Below are 16,446 nucleotides of genomic sequence, written 5' to 3' on the forward strand. Positions count from 1 at the left end.
TCACCCCCCCCTGCCTCTCTTACAACCAACAAGCACCCTTGGGATGTAACTTTAGTTGTTTTGTCTGTCTGTTGTTACTATTTCCCTTTCAATGTGTCACTTGTAACTACTTGTTTGCTTTCAGTAATAATATTTATTTTTCCTGTTGTGGTTTGGATTACCTCTAGAATCAAACCATTTTGATCATTAAGTCATTAGTAAATGATATAAGCAGTTTAGAATAATTCTACATTTCTTATATGCATTCAAGCCGGATGGGAGTTGAGGATATAGATGATGGATTGTTAAACTTTAATGCTTTTGGTTCCTTTATGTAGTTGAACTAATTGCGAGTTGTCCAATTGTTAGCATCTAATGTTTGATACTAGTAAAGGAATATAGTATTCATTTCCTACACTTTATAATGATAATAAAGCTTTATATGGCGATAAATGGCTCGTATTTTTTCATTGTTTACGCATATTTGCTATCTTATGGGAACCTTATTGTTTGTATTATTTCCAAATCTTGCCAACCTTGAATGCAAATAAGTAAAATATTATTCTATGTATGTCTTAGCCGGTGATCTTTTTATTTGTTTGCATGTGTTTACAAAACATAAGAGTAAATGTATGGTTATAGTTGAAATTAGATCAAAACATTTAAGGCAAATTTTTATGCGTAGCACACAATTTTAATGTATTTACACATCTCTCACCAAAACTTTCATATTTCCATACAAAAGTCTTAGCGAAATGAATCCATGCACATATGCACGTGCACATACACATAATTAAATGCATGTATATACATACATTTATCTTAAAAAAATACACATTCAAAATGCATGCTAATACGCACGTGCACATGCACATATGGACATGCATGTGCACACACACATATGGACATGCATGTGTGCTTGCATCCATAGACACAAGCATGCTGCACACGCATATACACAAGTGCATATGGAGACACATAAAACACACAAGCACACTATCTTGTATTCAAATGTAATAATACAGAAAAATATTAGTTTGGAGAATGGTTTTTGGTTCAAATAACAGGTCAATGTATTGTCTGTTAGGTTATTACAGATGCATAATTAATGCATGATAAATTTTTAAAATTTTATAAAATTTGGTGTCCTACAAATTTGCATGATGTAGATTATGATATAAGCATGGGATTTATTCATCCAAGCCTTCAATAATCTCTAGTATTTTTCTTTGTTTAATCAGGCAGGTTTATGCCATTTGATGATTTATAGCATGTTTTAACTGACAGTTCACTACTTCTTTGCTAAAGCACATATCAATTTTTAATTAAATATTAATTTCACAAAAAGTTTATATTGATGTTTTTTTGCTAGGAATATATCCAAGAAGGAATTGACTGGGCAAAAGTTGACTTTAAGGACAATCGGGACTGTCTCAATCTTTTTGAGAAGGTATGTGTCTTCTTCCTCTAATGAGCTCCAAATGAAAAGGAATAATTAAATTGTGAATGATAGATAATTCAATATGATAACATGTTTTAATAGATTAAGCATTTTTTTAGTACGATTATCAACAAGATATATGTCACTTTACCAAAAAAATTTATACAAAACAGCAGAATAATCTCAAGTGGACAATTCATTACATCACGCACCCCACAAGCATTTTATATAATAACTTATAGCTGTGTATCATCATCCAAATCCGAAATCCAAAAAATAAAATGGCCAATAAACCTCTATCTTTTTATCAAGGCAGTTACATGATGTAGAACTATAAATAAATTATCCATTTAGATGTATTATCGTATGACATGACTAAAAAAGATCATAGAAAAACACATGAAAGTATCCAGAATTAGTTTTATAAATTGATCAATGTTAAATGATGTTTTAGATTAGTTATGCACAATTTTCTTTTGTAACTCGTATACTCTATAAAAAATCATGAAAAATAGTAATCAACTAGGGGTGCAATTTTTGTGAAGACAACATATGAGCCAGCTCAAGCTCAGCTTAGTAAATGGCTCGCAAATTGTGCTCAATATACTAATAAGCTAAACTTAAGCCAACCGCAGCTCGATTCATTAGGTCATAAGTCAGCTCATTTAAAAATATTAATATAAAATGCATTTAAAATATATTAAAATACTAGAATATAAATACTAGCTTGTTAAAAATATTTAAAAATTATATCTTATATCAAGTATTTTCTTATCTAATTTCTCATTTTCTCATTTTTTTCATTCTATTACATTGATATTAAAAATCAAATTTATTTTTCTCTTTCAAAATATATGAGTCGACTTGTGAGCCAACTTCAACTTGAAGAATTGAGCTCGAATTCAATTAATTAACCAAGCTCTATATCAAATTCAGGTTGGTTTGAGTTCAACTCGACATGTTTATGCTCATATCATCAACTATTAAGGCAAAATATATATATATATATAATATATATATATATATACACACACACACACACTCTTCCGCTGGTTTCTTAGTGCTCGCTCGTAGTCTCCTTCATCGGATCTCTATGTCGCAGCGATTTCTGTTACGAGGTCGGTTGCGGCGCAACGGAAATCGGAAAAGGGAAGGGATTGTGTGTCATCCTCCACTTTCGTCTTAACTCGTTGACCCTGCTCGACTGCTGCGCCAGGGTTTTGCACGTTCGCCTCTCCTGACGCCGACAGCTTCGCATTCTTTTGCACCTCGCTACAATTATCTCGGAATCTGCTAGCAGGTAGATTTCCCTGCTCTGATGGCGCTCCCTTCTTCGGTTGAACCTGACATCGCCTCTTTTGCCCACGTGATAGTTAATCCTCAGGTGAAGTCGGCAGTTGTCTTTCCCTCCAGCTATAAAAGAAGGCGAGTAGGAAAAGTGGGAAAGCAACACTTCTTTTCTTTAACTTAGAAATTTCAACCCTAACTGAGAAATTCAAGTTCGCTCTTATTAGAAAATTTCAGTGGGCTCACCCACGTATGAAAGTTATCAAAAAAAATTTTGATGATCTCAAACTAGTAGGAAAGTGAAAATTGTGGTTCATGGATGGGAGACATGTGTTGATTTAATTAACTGTGGTTGAAGCCTACACTCGGATTTTCTCCAAAAATTATCTTAAAATTGCATGCAAGTCAATGAAGTTACTCAAGTGGTCTTCTGATTTCTCAAGTGGTCTTTCAAGTGGTCTTCTGATTTTGACCCAAATCATGAATCTCCTACTGTACCGGTATGGTTTAGTCTATCTGGTCTCTATCAGTCAACTTTTTGAAAATTGAAAATTATGAAAGCAATCTTGAAATTTAATTTAAATATAAGCGGTATATATTTTTGGTTTTGAAAGTAGCGTGTTTTAGTTTTGAAAAATGAGACCAAATAGATTTCATTTGTCCAATAGTTTGCATAATTATGTCTGATACCGCGAATACTACACCCTCCCGAAAAATAAGTGTATAACTCGGCGATAGACCCAATCCTGCAAACTAAGAGAATTGTGATATCGTTTGGTCTGCGAACCTTTTTATGTGTGATCGACAAGTGCCCCTATTTAATATAAATAATAAATATGATTTATTTTACCTGGGTTCCAAGTTTCCTATAGAGGCAAACCCCTATAGTTAATTACATCACAAATGACTGGGATTACTTGAGAAAACTCTTGATAATGATCAGAGGTATTAGTCTTTAAGATTTCAGTGTTCTATAAAGGCAAACCCCTATAGTTAATTACATCACAAATGACTGGGATTACTTGAGAAAACTCTCGATAATGATCAGAGGTATTAGTCTTTAAGATTTCAAAGTTTATGTTTTCACGGTAGGATGTGAAAAAACAAGTGGGAGTAACTCAAATAGAAACAATTATTTCAGAATTCCAAAAGAAGGAATATGTAGAGGATGTCACAGATCCTGAGGAGAAACCTCAGTGACTTCCCAAACTATCCTACTGTGTAGCTGTGTTTTGGAGAAGATGTTAAATAATTGATGTTCAATAATTTATGTAAATTGAGTTATGCAGAGATTAGTTTGTGTTCAATCCCTGAGGAGAAACCTCAGTGACTTCCCAAACTATCCTACTGTGTAGCTATGTTTTGGAGAAGATGTTATTTGAGTGTTCAATCTTGCAATTTTATTATTTGGGATTTACACTTGCATAATGACTGATTATGCAAATAGCATGCAAAGAGATGAGTGTTTTCGTCGTAACGAACGACATCCTTAGAACCTAAAGTGAATTAGGACTTACGCTGCACAACATAGTCGTGCAGGAGCCTTAAAAAGGGATGAGGATTTACATCGCGCTAGGCGAGCTACCTCAAAGTCCTATGGGTTGTTAATTAGATTAAAGAGAGAGTTTAACCGGTGTAGACTTGTTTTGTTGTTGTAGAATGACGACCACATCCATTTGTAGTCCGCTCCAAGCTCCATGTCGCGCTGCCCACGAAGTTACTCCAAGCTCCTGTTGTAGAATGACGACCACATTTCAAAGTCCTATGGGTTGTTAATTAGATTAAAGAGAAAGTTTAACCTAGACTTGTTTTGCTGTTGTAGAATGACGACCACATCCATTTGTAGTGTTTGAAATTGGTGATTTATGTTTCCCAGTTTTGGTGTCAAAGTTTGGTTTTATTTTGTTTTGATTTTTTTTTGTTTTAATTCTAATTTTACATGCAGAATAAGCAAATTGCAGGTAAATAAAAAACATATTGAAAAGTAAAATATTGTAGATAAACTGTAAAAGCGTACCTGAGCATCTGCTACTATTACGTGATTAATATTGCGAGCATACTATGATTTGCAGCAGATTCTAATAAATTTGCAAGAAAAATAAACAAAGCGAGAAAACTCAGCATGAAAGTAAGAAAAAAACGAGTCGTAGAAATCGCAAGCAAAAGAAACCCTTAGCCACATATGAAAGACCAGGACTGGTGTAAGACATTGGTAGAAGTAGGGGCTCAGAGCTGGGTTGTGTGCTATCTTGAACAAGAGCTACCAACCCGACAATCTACAGAAGACAGTCCTTAACCTCAATCTGAATGATTAATTGTGGACCTTTATAAATTTTCACAGAAAAATTCTTTGATATTCATGCAAAAGATGTTGTTTAAGTCCCCCTTTTTTTATGCAGAGTTCTTTTTAACATGCAAAAGAAATTTTTATTTTATTTTTGTCAATATTTTGTAAAGTCGTGTAGTCCACGGTCAGTCACTCTAATCGTGCTGGAACTACTGACAACCTAAGAGCATTAGAAACAACGATCCCACCAAGAATCGACGAATAGTATCATTGATCATTTTCTCTCCCTTATTGAAGATCATTGAAGTAGGAGATATTATTCTAATAATCACACTTCGTATCTCTCGTTTAAGCACACATAAGTAATGCCGTCATCGCCCTCGCCACCTATACCCTAGACTTATCCTAGTCTGGTGATTTATATTGCCAGGAGAATTTGAGTGTAATATCCAAGCTCAAATCCTGGTGCACTGGGTTTCACTATAGTTTAAGTCATGACGGGAATTCCACAATTGATTTAATTAAGGAGCATGAACTACGTCTCAGTGCATCTTCATGTCTAATGTCTTAATCAATTTGTGAATGAGGGTCAAGTGTCTAGTTTCGTTATTTATTCAAAAATTAGATGGATAAACGCTCACCTAGGGTGTGCTCCTAAAATCTAGGAAGCCTACACTGAAAAGCCTACACTGAAAAATTAGGTGAAAATTAGGTGGATGAACTCTCACTTAGAGTGTGCTCCTAAAATCTAGAAAACCTACACTAAGAATTAGGTAGATGGGCACTCACCTAGGGTGTGCTCCTAAAATCCAAGAAGCCTACACTGAGAATTAGGTAGATGGGCTCTCATTTAGGATGTACTCCTAAAATCTAAGAAACTTACACTTTAACTTGTGCTTAAAGTGATTCCACGACATTTCACCCTCAATTAAGTGTTTTTTCAACTAAGCCTCAAATATTTATAAGTGTCTTCCAAATAATTAAATCAGAAATTTTCATTTTTGACTTAACCATTTAAAAATAAATAAAACAAAAGAATGAGGAGGCCGACCCACTTCCAAAACTAATAAGGTCGAAATGGGGAAAACAGTAAGTGAATCGGCCTAAAAGCGTTTAAATAATAATACAGAAAAAACCTCAAAACAGTGGGTAGAAGGGCTCCTGAAATTCAATTTTAAAACCGTGTAAATCAGCACTTAAAGGCTACATAAATCTCTGCAAAAATTGATGCACAAAGCAGTGCTAAAATGTTGCCCAAACGGTGTCAAAGTGGTTCCAACACGGTGCCAAAACTGCCCAAAATTAGCCCTCGAAATGCCCCAAACAACACTTAATTGTGTTCCAAACTATAGCATGTAAGCCCAAATCAGCAAGTATGTGTAGCAAAAACAGCTCTCGTGTTTCTCAAACTCAGCAAGTTCATAAGGCAAAAATAGTTCCCAAATGTCTCCCAGCAATACTATAAAAGCCACTGATTAAAGCCTCATAAGGATCTCAAAATCAGTATTGAGTTTAAGGAACCACAAAAGAAAACTTTCTTCAAGACGATGAGTTTAAGGAAACACAAAACAAAATTTTCCAGCCCCTTGACAGCCACCAAACAAGCCCAAGTAGTGCAGCTTGGCAGCCACTAAACAGGTCCAAACAGTGCAGCCCGCAGCTACCAATAGACCGAATCACTCAAAAAAAACTCCAGCAATTCCAGAACATAAGCTACCACAAAGCTCAATATGACACTCAAACTTTAGGTGCTACATAAGTAAGTTCATGACAGTTATGTGCTATGTAGGATTTGAATCCCACATACATGTGTAAGCAGTTAAGTGGCATACATGTGAGATCTGAATTTTCACACCTATACATCAATTTTTACATTTATGCCACACAAATTTTTCATGTGTATATACCGTCCAAATCTTTCATATCACAACAAAAATGCTACCAATTGAACTTCTAAAAAGTAAAATATACGCTTTCATGCATAGATAGGGTGGCATGAATATAAATATTAAAGTTCAGGTGAAAGAAGTGTAAAAGTGCAGCAATTGAATCATACGGCTATAAATATAAAATCTTAGGTGTTGATTGTGTAAATACAGAAGTATTAATTGAAGAAGAGACACTGCATGAAATGCGCGTAAACTATCTTGATCCTGCTTAAAAAAGTAAAACTAACAGCTTCAAATTCAACCAATTTAGTTTCTTCTGTGTCTTGCCTAAACCCAGGATTAAAGTAAATACCCTCGTTAAAAGATAGAGTTATGGAAATTAAGATTCCGAAACGCTCAAAGGAATTTGAGAGAAGAGGATTACTTTTCTTGATGATTTTGGGTAGGAGCAGCCAAAGAGATTTCAGTTGCCTTTGTAAGCCGCAATCAGTTGTTGTCTCTTTTCCGGCAGTTGGAGCTTCGGCGAGGGGAGTTTGGAGCAGATTTTTTTTTGGTTTAAGTTAAGTGACAGCAGAGAATGGGTATTTTCTTGCAAGCCGAGAGAAGCCACGGGAAGAGCAGCCGTGCGGGATTTATTAGAGAGCAGGTCGGGCGAGCAGGTGAGGCGAGGATTTCGGTCTTCTGTCGAGGAGGGGAGGCGAGGGTTTCGAGCGAGATAGGAAGATGGAGTCGAATGCGGGGCAGCTGAGGGATTTGGTGTGGAGGAGGGAAGTCGAGTGACCTCGGTAGAGGCGATCGGGAGAGGGGAAGCAGGCGAGGTCGAACGAGCGTTTGTTTGACTCGGGGAAGAGAGGAGGCCAGTAGGTGACTAAAGTGGAAGAGGCGAATGGGAGCTCCGATGCAGAGGAGAGGCGTGCGAGATTGAGCGGTCGAAACTCGGTGCCGAGGAGAGGAGCCGAATATCGTCGTGAGAGGAAGATGGAGTCGAATGCCACCAAGGAGAGGGAGCGCTCGATTTGTATATCCGAATTTTCAATGTGTCTGTTACAGGTGATTCGGCGGGGAATTTAGCGCTCGATTTGTATATCCGAATTTTCAATGTGTCCGTTACAGGTGATTCGGCGGGGAATTGATTAACGGGGGAATTGATTACTTTCCATTAACACAGACAGCTTAATTAGAAAGTAATAAGGCCTCATTAAATCTAATTAAGGATTTAGATGGGTAATTGGGTTGTCAGCCCGACCTGAGATAATTGGCCTATGTTTAGCCCGAATTGAGCCCGGGTCTAACCTGGGTTGAGCCCGGGCCCGCGTGCCGCTAAAAAAAAATGCATCGATTTCTTATCATTTGTGTGTGCGCGTAACCCTAGCAATATGGGTGTCCTTCCCGGATAAAATCGATGTCTCAGACGCATCCGTGTGGTCCATTGTGTCATCCAGAGTTGTCAGGGCGAGTTCGCGGACGATCGGGTAAAAAAAAAGTGTCGAATTGTGGTGTCCGCAAGTGCTCCAGTCACGAAGGGTTTACCTAAGGTCTTCTGATCCTGTGGGAACTCATTTTCGGGTCTTCTATATGTTAGTCTTTAGCCCTTGCAACTAAGAGTTGAGTGTTTGAGACTACTCATGCGATGTATGTTCAAAAATGAGTCAAGAAGAGGCTCGAAGTTCTACGGGAGGTGGACTTCATTACTAGTCCGCCAGGATGGTCAATAAGGAACTCATAAGGCTACATTACTAGTCCGCTAGGATGGTCAATAAGGAACTCATAAGGCTAGATTATGGGTTCTAAGAGTAGGAGACGAAAACCTCACTAAAAATGAGGTCAACGGTCTCGAGCTACATTTTTTTATCATCAGGTTCCTTACTTTATTGGGGTCATACTTGGGGAACCTATGAAGCTAGATTTACTCACTTTCCACCTAATCACTTTTTGTTGCCAGAATACTTGTGGAAAGAGATATTATTAAAAGCCCAAGTGCAATTATATTAAAGAGAAAAGGGTACAAATAGGTTGTATGAGTGAGTCCAAATAGGCACCCAACCCACACTGTGGGTACATTTGATGCCTTCCCTTAAGTTCAATATCTCATTGGACTCAAGAGAGGTGGACTCAAGAGAGTGGACTCAAGAGAGGGGCAAAGCAGAATCCCTCTGCACTGTTGGAAACTCACCAACGGAATTCAAAAGAACTCATGAATTAGTAGCAATAGTCAATGCACATTTTTTTCTTATTCCATTTAAATAATAGAAACATATTACAAACCTCTTATCCCAACTGGGAAGATAATAAACTATAAAATTATTTTTAAGAAAACAAATAAAAGAAAACATAACGTTATCCCAACTGGGAAGATAATAAACTATAAAATTACTTTTAAGAAAACAAATAAAAGAAAACATAACATGAAAAAGAAAAACTCTAATTAACTTCTAAAACAGGAGCCTTTAATTGAGCTTCTTAATTCAAATTTTGAATTTTTAATTTTTAATTTGAATTTGAAACTTTAATTAGGATTTTTTGCCCTTCCTGAATTGTCTAGGTTTCCAATTCCTCCTCCATAATTTGAAACTTTAATTTGAATTTTGAATTTGAAATTATGATTTATTGTCCTTCCTGATTTGTCTGGGTTTCCAAATCCTCCTCCATAATTTCCTCTGTATTTGCATCAACATTACAATTCTAATAACAGCTAACACAATAGTAAGGGAAGCAATATGCATAAGGTTAGTATTTCAATATTATAAAGATGCAAAAAATTGGCTTAAACCTGTCATTCAACATAACGATCAACATAATACCATATACTGTTGAATATTAATGGAAGTTAACACAAGCTATGATGCCATAATCATTTTTAGAGAAGACCATATAATCCGTATAGCTTTATAATTCATATTCACAGCCTACAATGAAATTCATTAGCATGAGAATCATTTCATAATGTTCCATAGCATATTTATGTGAAGGCAAATAAGTAAAACGATCTATACCCAGCTCAATATCATATCCATATTGTTGATATATCTACCATCAATGCAAGTGGGGCGCAACTCATATTTCTATCCATATTCATGTGGCCTATTTCTTTTTTGGCGTCATAGAATATAGCTCTATGTCTACTATTCTTTAAAAGCCATATACACATAAGAGTCTAATAATATCCTCAACTAGTAACATAAGGCCATACCAACATTAAATGCAATAATTTAGGAGGAATTGGCATACGATTAAATTTCATAATTGTCACTATACTATATCATTGGAAATCATAATCATTATATTAGTATAGCATATGAAATAAAAATCATTGCAGCAACATCACAAATGAAATATTGATTGTTGTAGTAACAGGGCATAGAGATCATTGACATTAACCATAAATTAAATCAGATTTCATAGGGTATTAATGAAATGGCTTTGCAACCATAGCTATAACTTTGAAATGATCAAATAATTTATGAAATGTTGACATTGAGTAGCATTGCTTATATGATTAGGAAGGAAACGCTACACTTAAAGAGAATGCAATCACCCACATTAATGACTTCATATGGATTAACTCATCGAAATCAACACCAACTCATCTTTGATCCATTTTAATAACCCAAACATAATATAATGCATAAGACATGCACAAACTAAATATTTGAACTTCTCTGTTATCAAAACGCAACCTACCATTCTTTCCTTTGTTTTATCAACCCAATTATTCTTTTTCTTGAGGTAATAAAACCCAGCATCCCTTCCTAGAAAATTGAAGAGTGGTTCTCCACTCACTTATATTTCTATATATTTTTTCTTGCTCATTTAACTAAATAATTATGTCTTTTGAATAGGCTACAATGATGATAACATGTATCATACGTATCCTTAAACTGTGAGTTCATGATTTTATAAACATAGATATATCCAATGTGCTAATTATAAATTCAATATAATTTCCTTGTATTTACAAATTCATATGCTTACCTAAAACATAAGTCATGATTATATGAAGATGGTACTTAATGGTTGAGCTATCAACTTTTGAAAACAGAACATGCAAAAGATATATGTGTAGAATGAAGCATTAAAATCTGCTTGTTATACAGGATTGTGACATTTAACTAAAGATCTCTCATATTCTCAAATCCGCAAAATATTTGTTCCCTCATTCTAATCAATTAATCTTACTCATTACTCTAATATGTCAAAGATTACAAAATTAACAAAGAAGTTAAAGAGGTTGAGGTTTACATTACTCAAACGAAGAAGAAAAATGAACCAATGTCCTCTCCGTCAATTTCACTCACATTCTTCCTCTCAATTTTAAACCTAGTTGAACTATTGACTCCATCATTCTTTCTTCTCAATTGGTCGATCTCTTAGTCTCTCGAGCCCTGGAACTCATAGAACTAGAAGCTTATTTATTCCAGCCTACATAATTAAGCATTGAAATGCACCCCTAGATGAGCATTATGCTGAAATTAAAAAATTTCTGTTTTATGTGATTTCATTTTATATTTCAACATAATAAGTATATTTTTATTATTATTCATTTATTTTTTAAGTAAATTTTTTCATAAAACGGATTTATAACAAATTTGAAGCCTAACCTTAAATCATGTTATATATTCTTGTTCTGCTGCAAGTGCCCATTAAATGTTTGGCAGCAGTACAGTTTGTCCAAAATCTTACATTGTAGCTAATGTTTGAATGCTAATTTGTGCAATTGTGTATATTTTTTAATGCCATTACATAAACTATTAATTTGCTGTTATTTCGCTAAACAGAACCAGGAATTAATCTATCAATGCTTTAGTTGATTCAACTATCTTTGGTGTTGGGTATTTGTTTTTCTATATCCATAGTTCATGAAGTCCTAAATAAAATTTGTTAAGTTTTGCTGGCAGAATCCTCAACTGCTGTAGATAACTACCCCTAAACTTCATATTTACATACATAACACTTTGGTGCTTTAAAACTATGCATCAAAAGGTGTATTTCACATACAAAAAGGTAATAGTGCTATTTTTTTATGTGATATCAAATATATGAGTAACATGTGTGTAAATATGGGAGTTTAGGTGTGATATATGTAAATACACAAGAATTGTGTGATGTAAACACCCTAGAATTTATGGATCGTTTTTATTTCCATGTCTTTATTACTTGCAATAATGATTAAATTTATGGATCGTTTTTATTTCCATGTCTTTATTACCAATAATGATTATTTTTTGTGTGCTTTCATGCAGAAACCATTAGGATTACTTTCTCTTTTGGATGAAGAGACTACTTTTCCAAACGCTACTGATCTGACTTTTGCAGACAAGCTCAGAAAGCATCTTCATCCTAATCCTTGCTTCAAGGGAGAAAGAGGCAAAGCTTTCAGTGTTAGCCACTATGCAGGGGAGGTTGCCATCATGATCTTATTCCCTTACTCATCCCTTGGTGCTGAATTTAACAGCTAGTGATTTAATTCTGTGGCAGGTAGCTTATGACTCCACAGGTTTTCTTGAGAAGAACAGAGATCTGTTACATTTGGACTCAATTCAACTTTTAGCTTCTTGTACATGTAATCTCCCTAAAATATTTGCATCAAAGGCTCTTGCCCGATTGGATCTACAAGGCGATAGTCCCTTCCGATTAAGTGGAGTGGATTCCCCAAAGCTTAGCGTTACAAAGAAGTTTAAGGTGAATAGTTTATTGTTTTGCACCCTTGAAGCTTATTCTATTCTTTTCTTCCTAATTTTAGGTTTAGGTTTGAGAGAAGTGTCAAAAGTCCTCTAACTATTTACATTGGGTGATTTTAGTCCCAAAGTTTATAAAAGTGTAAATTAGTCATTAGACTGCTTTAATGGGGGGTCAAAATAGTCACTGATGACTATTTTGAGACTTTTATAAACTCTTGGACTAAAATGACCTAGAAAGAGTAAAGGGATCATTTTGACATTTTTCTCTTTTGCAATTATATGAAACTATTCTTCCAACTATGTTCATTCATTTACAATGATTGTTACTATATAGCTATGAAAGTAAAGCTATCTATGAAATCATTATATGTTGATGGCTCAATTCTCATTATCTTGTCAATTTTTTTCTTAAACAAACTTTAAAAAGTCAGTTTGGCATAAGAAAAACTCAATCCTTCTAAGAAAATACAAATATGGATTTGAGCATTTGGCATGGAATCCAAAAGCTGGGTCTTGTGTAGATTTCTATAAGGAAAAGGTGGTTAAAATGTTTTTTATGGTTTTGATATGTGGATAGCAAGCTGGATGTTCTTTAATTTGATGACTCTTTGTACTCCTTTTTTAGGGACAACTGTTTCAACTAATGCATAAGCTTGAGAGCACCACTCCTCATTTCATAAGGTGCATAAAGCCCAACATATCACAACTTCCTGCATTGTATGAACAAGATCTTGTACTTCACCAGCTTAAATGCTGCGGAGTTCTCGAAGTGGTCCGCATATCCAAGTCGGGCTATCCTACAAAGATGTCTCACACAAAGTTTGCTAGAAGGTGTGCAATTTTGTTCTTGAGACACTTGAGATTTGAGAAATTTGTCAAAATAGTCCCCTGACTCTTTGTAGGGAGCCATTTTCGTCCCCGAGTTTATAAAAATGTCAATTTTCAATTTAGTCCAATAGTCCCAGTGATAACTACTTTGACTCATTAAAACAATTTACGATTAATCTATCACTTTTATAAACTCTGGGACTAAAATTACCCAATATAAATAGTTAGGGAACTATTTTGACACTTTACTCAATCTATATTTAACCAATTTCTTTTCATTTCCAAATACATGGTTTAACTTGTTTTAATTTGACTTAGATATGGCTTCCTTCTTCTTGAAAATGTTGCGAGTCAAGATCCGCTCAGTGTGTCAGTGGCAATCCTTCATCAGTTTAACATCCTTCCTGAGATGTATCAAGTTGGATATACCAAATTATTTTTCCGAACAGGCCAGGTAGTTTCAATGCTTCAGATAATCAATCCAGCCATGTGCTCATTTTTATTCTTTACATGTGACTGAAATTTTAACTAATATTACATATGGTGATCCATTTGACTTTTTAGGCGCGGTAATTTTCTTTTTATTCTTTACATGTGACTGAAATTTTAACTAAATATTACATATGGTGATCCATTTGACTTTTTAGTAATAATTTAGAAGGGTTTGCCTGTTCCTTCAAAAACTACTAGTATATTTTTTTAAGAATCTGAAGCACAATTTCTACCATTGACTTGATTTGGTTGCTTTTCTGCACATCCATAGTTGAATTTACATGATAAAAAGATTTCTAATCATCTTAACATTTTATGGATTTATAGTTTTTTACTGTAAAAATGATTCCCTTAGACAAAAGAAATCAGTATCCTGGATAAACCTTAGGTGTTCTATGTTAGTCTTTTTTCAATATTTACTCATTAATAATTGGATCTAATATGTTTATATTATTTATTTTTCCAAATACCAATAGATCGGTGCCATTGAAGACACCAGGAATCGTACACTGCATGGTATTCTAAGAGTTCAGAGCTGTTTTAGAGGCCATCAAGCACGTGTTCATGTGCAGGATTGTAAAAAGGGAATTGTCATGCTGCAATCATGTAATTTATCAATCCACTATAATTTTTGTTTTAGGATCTTTTTAAAAATTTAATGGTAGATTGCCAAATAATCCCTTGACTAGATACATGAGTTCATTTTAGTCCCAGAGCCTATAAAAGTGTCAAATTAATCCTCAAACACTTTTCATACAAACTGAAACAGTCCTCAAAGAGAACTATTTTAGCCCACTCTAAAAGAGTTTGGGGACTAAATTGACACTTCTATTGACTTCAAGATTAAAATGACTCCTGACAAAAGGTAAGGGAACCATTCTGATAATTTTTCTCAAAATTTAATCATCAATTATTTTGCTCTTTTTATAGTCATCCGAGGCAAAACAATTAGGCAGGCATACTCCGCCAAACTATGGAAGCATAGAGCTGCCATTGTTTTACAAAAACATATTAAAGGCAGACTCTGCAGGAAAAAGTATCTCAGAATGACTGAAGCTTCAATTACTATGCAGTCGGGTAATCATCTCCTTTTTATACTTCTGGTTATCTTTGGGAAACAGGATTTTGAAGAGCGCTTTCATCCGGTTGCTGCTCTATTTTTGTTTCAGTTATACGTGGATGGTTTGTGAGAAGGTGCTCTCGAGATGTTGGCTTCCAGAAACAATTTGATGGCGAAAAGGTAATGCAAAACACTTTGTTTTTATTTTTTATTAAAATAAAATATATTTAATTGTTTTTAAAAATACTCAAAACAACTTTTTTTAGATGTTTAGATGTTTAAAAATTGAAGTTGAGATGTTAGATATGTAAATACATGGGAATTGCTTGGTGATCCAATAAACCTTCCTGACCTGACACGATAATTGAAACTTCTCACAGGTTGCAGAATCTGACCAGGTGATGATCGAGGCCTCTGTCCTCCCCGAACTGCAGAGAAAGATTCTGAAGATTGAGACCGCACTGAGGGAAAAAGAAGAGGAGAACGAGAAGCTCCACCAGAGACTCCTGCAGTACGAACGCCGTCAGACCTACCACGACGAAAAAATGAAATCCCTCGAGGAGGAGTGGCAGAAACAGATTTCTTCGTTGCAATCCAGCCTCTCGGTCGCAAGCGAAACCATAACCGCCGATAACCATGACGACCGGAGCTCCGGCGCATCATCGGTGGACCAATGTTTGGACAACAGCTGCAACCAAAACGGATCTCGGTTCGCTTCGCAGGAAACAGAGATCAATGCGATCGGCCGCTTGACGGGAGAAATAGGACAGAGAACCGTGGAGGTTAAGTCTGGGAAGGAAGAAGCAGATTTGGATCCGGAGAAAGAGCTGAAGAGGTTGAAGCAGACATTTGAGGCATGGAAGAAAGATTTCAGCGCAGAGTTGAGAGAAACTCAGGCTGTTATAAACAAGATGGCGAGCGAGGATTCGAACTCTGAGAAGACGAAGAAGAAGTGGTGGGTGAGGTTGAGCGCCGCCAAAATTAGTAGTATGAATCACAGTTGAGTAACTTTGACTTAGGTTAGCTAGGATTTATCAAATTTATTAAATTCAGATTCATGATCGGCTCCGGAATAAATTTGTCTCGTAATCGGATTTACGTCGAGAAAAAGATCGAAAGAAAGTACATAAAAATAGACCAAACAAGAGAAAATTTGATTTGATTGGACATTAGGTTTAATGTTCACTTTTTTTGGTATTTGGCTTGATTTAAACTAAATTTATGGCTAAATCTTATTAATAGTATACTACCAAACATCGTCTTAACATTGTTTGTGTAAATTTATTTATTCTTTTATTGATCTATTTGTTTATTGTACTTTTGAAAGTGTAGCTCCTCAAATTTATTATTATCATGAAAATGGTGAGTGTATCCACATTAGGGGTGCAGGTGAGCCAAGTCGGCTTAAACTCGACTTGTTAATGAGCTCGTTAGTCGAGTTTATCGAGCCACGAGTTCTGGTACTCGAGCTCAACCTTGGCTTGACTCGGCTTGAGAGTCGGCCG

General features: G+C 35.3%; 1 protein-coding gene across 1 annotated transcript in view; it reads left to right on the forward strand.

The window, feature by feature from the left end:
* Positions 1 to 16,182, forward strand: part of LOC110019647 (myosin-1-like) — a 26,463-nt gene extending 10,281 nt beyond the window's left edge. The window contains exons 15-23 of the mRNA XM_020717394.1: positions 1,352 to 1,429; positions 12,124 to 12,282; positions 12,359 to 12,562; positions 13,187 to 13,392; positions 13,708 to 13,843; positions 14,358 to 14,487; positions 14,812 to 14,958; positions 15,051 to 15,121; positions 15,322 to 16,182. Of these exons, the coding sequence (XP_020573053.1) occupies positions 1,352 to 1,429; positions 12,124 to 12,282; positions 12,359 to 12,562; positions 13,187 to 13,392; positions 13,708 to 13,843; positions 14,358 to 14,487; positions 14,812 to 14,958; positions 15,051 to 15,121; positions 15,322 to 15,945 (1,755 nt within the window). The 3' untranslated portion in view covers positions 15,946 to 16,182. The remainder of the gene's footprint in view (positions 1 to 1,351; positions 1,430 to 12,123; positions 12,283 to 12,358; positions 12,563 to 13,186; positions 13,393 to 13,707; positions 13,844 to 14,357; positions 14,488 to 14,811; positions 14,959 to 15,050; positions 15,122 to 15,321) is intronic.
* The last annotated feature ends 264 nt before the right edge of the window (positions 16,183 to 16,446 follow it).

The sequence above is a fragment of the Phalaenopsis equestris genome, unplaced genomic scaffold (genome assembly GCF_001263595.1).
Source record: "Phalaenopsis equestris unplaced genomic scaffold, ASM126359v1 Scaffold000065, whole genome shotgun sequence".
Classification (NCBI taxonomy): domain Eukaryota; kingdom Viridiplantae; phylum Streptophyta; class Magnoliopsida; order Asparagales; family Orchidaceae; genus Phalaenopsis; species Phalaenopsis equestris.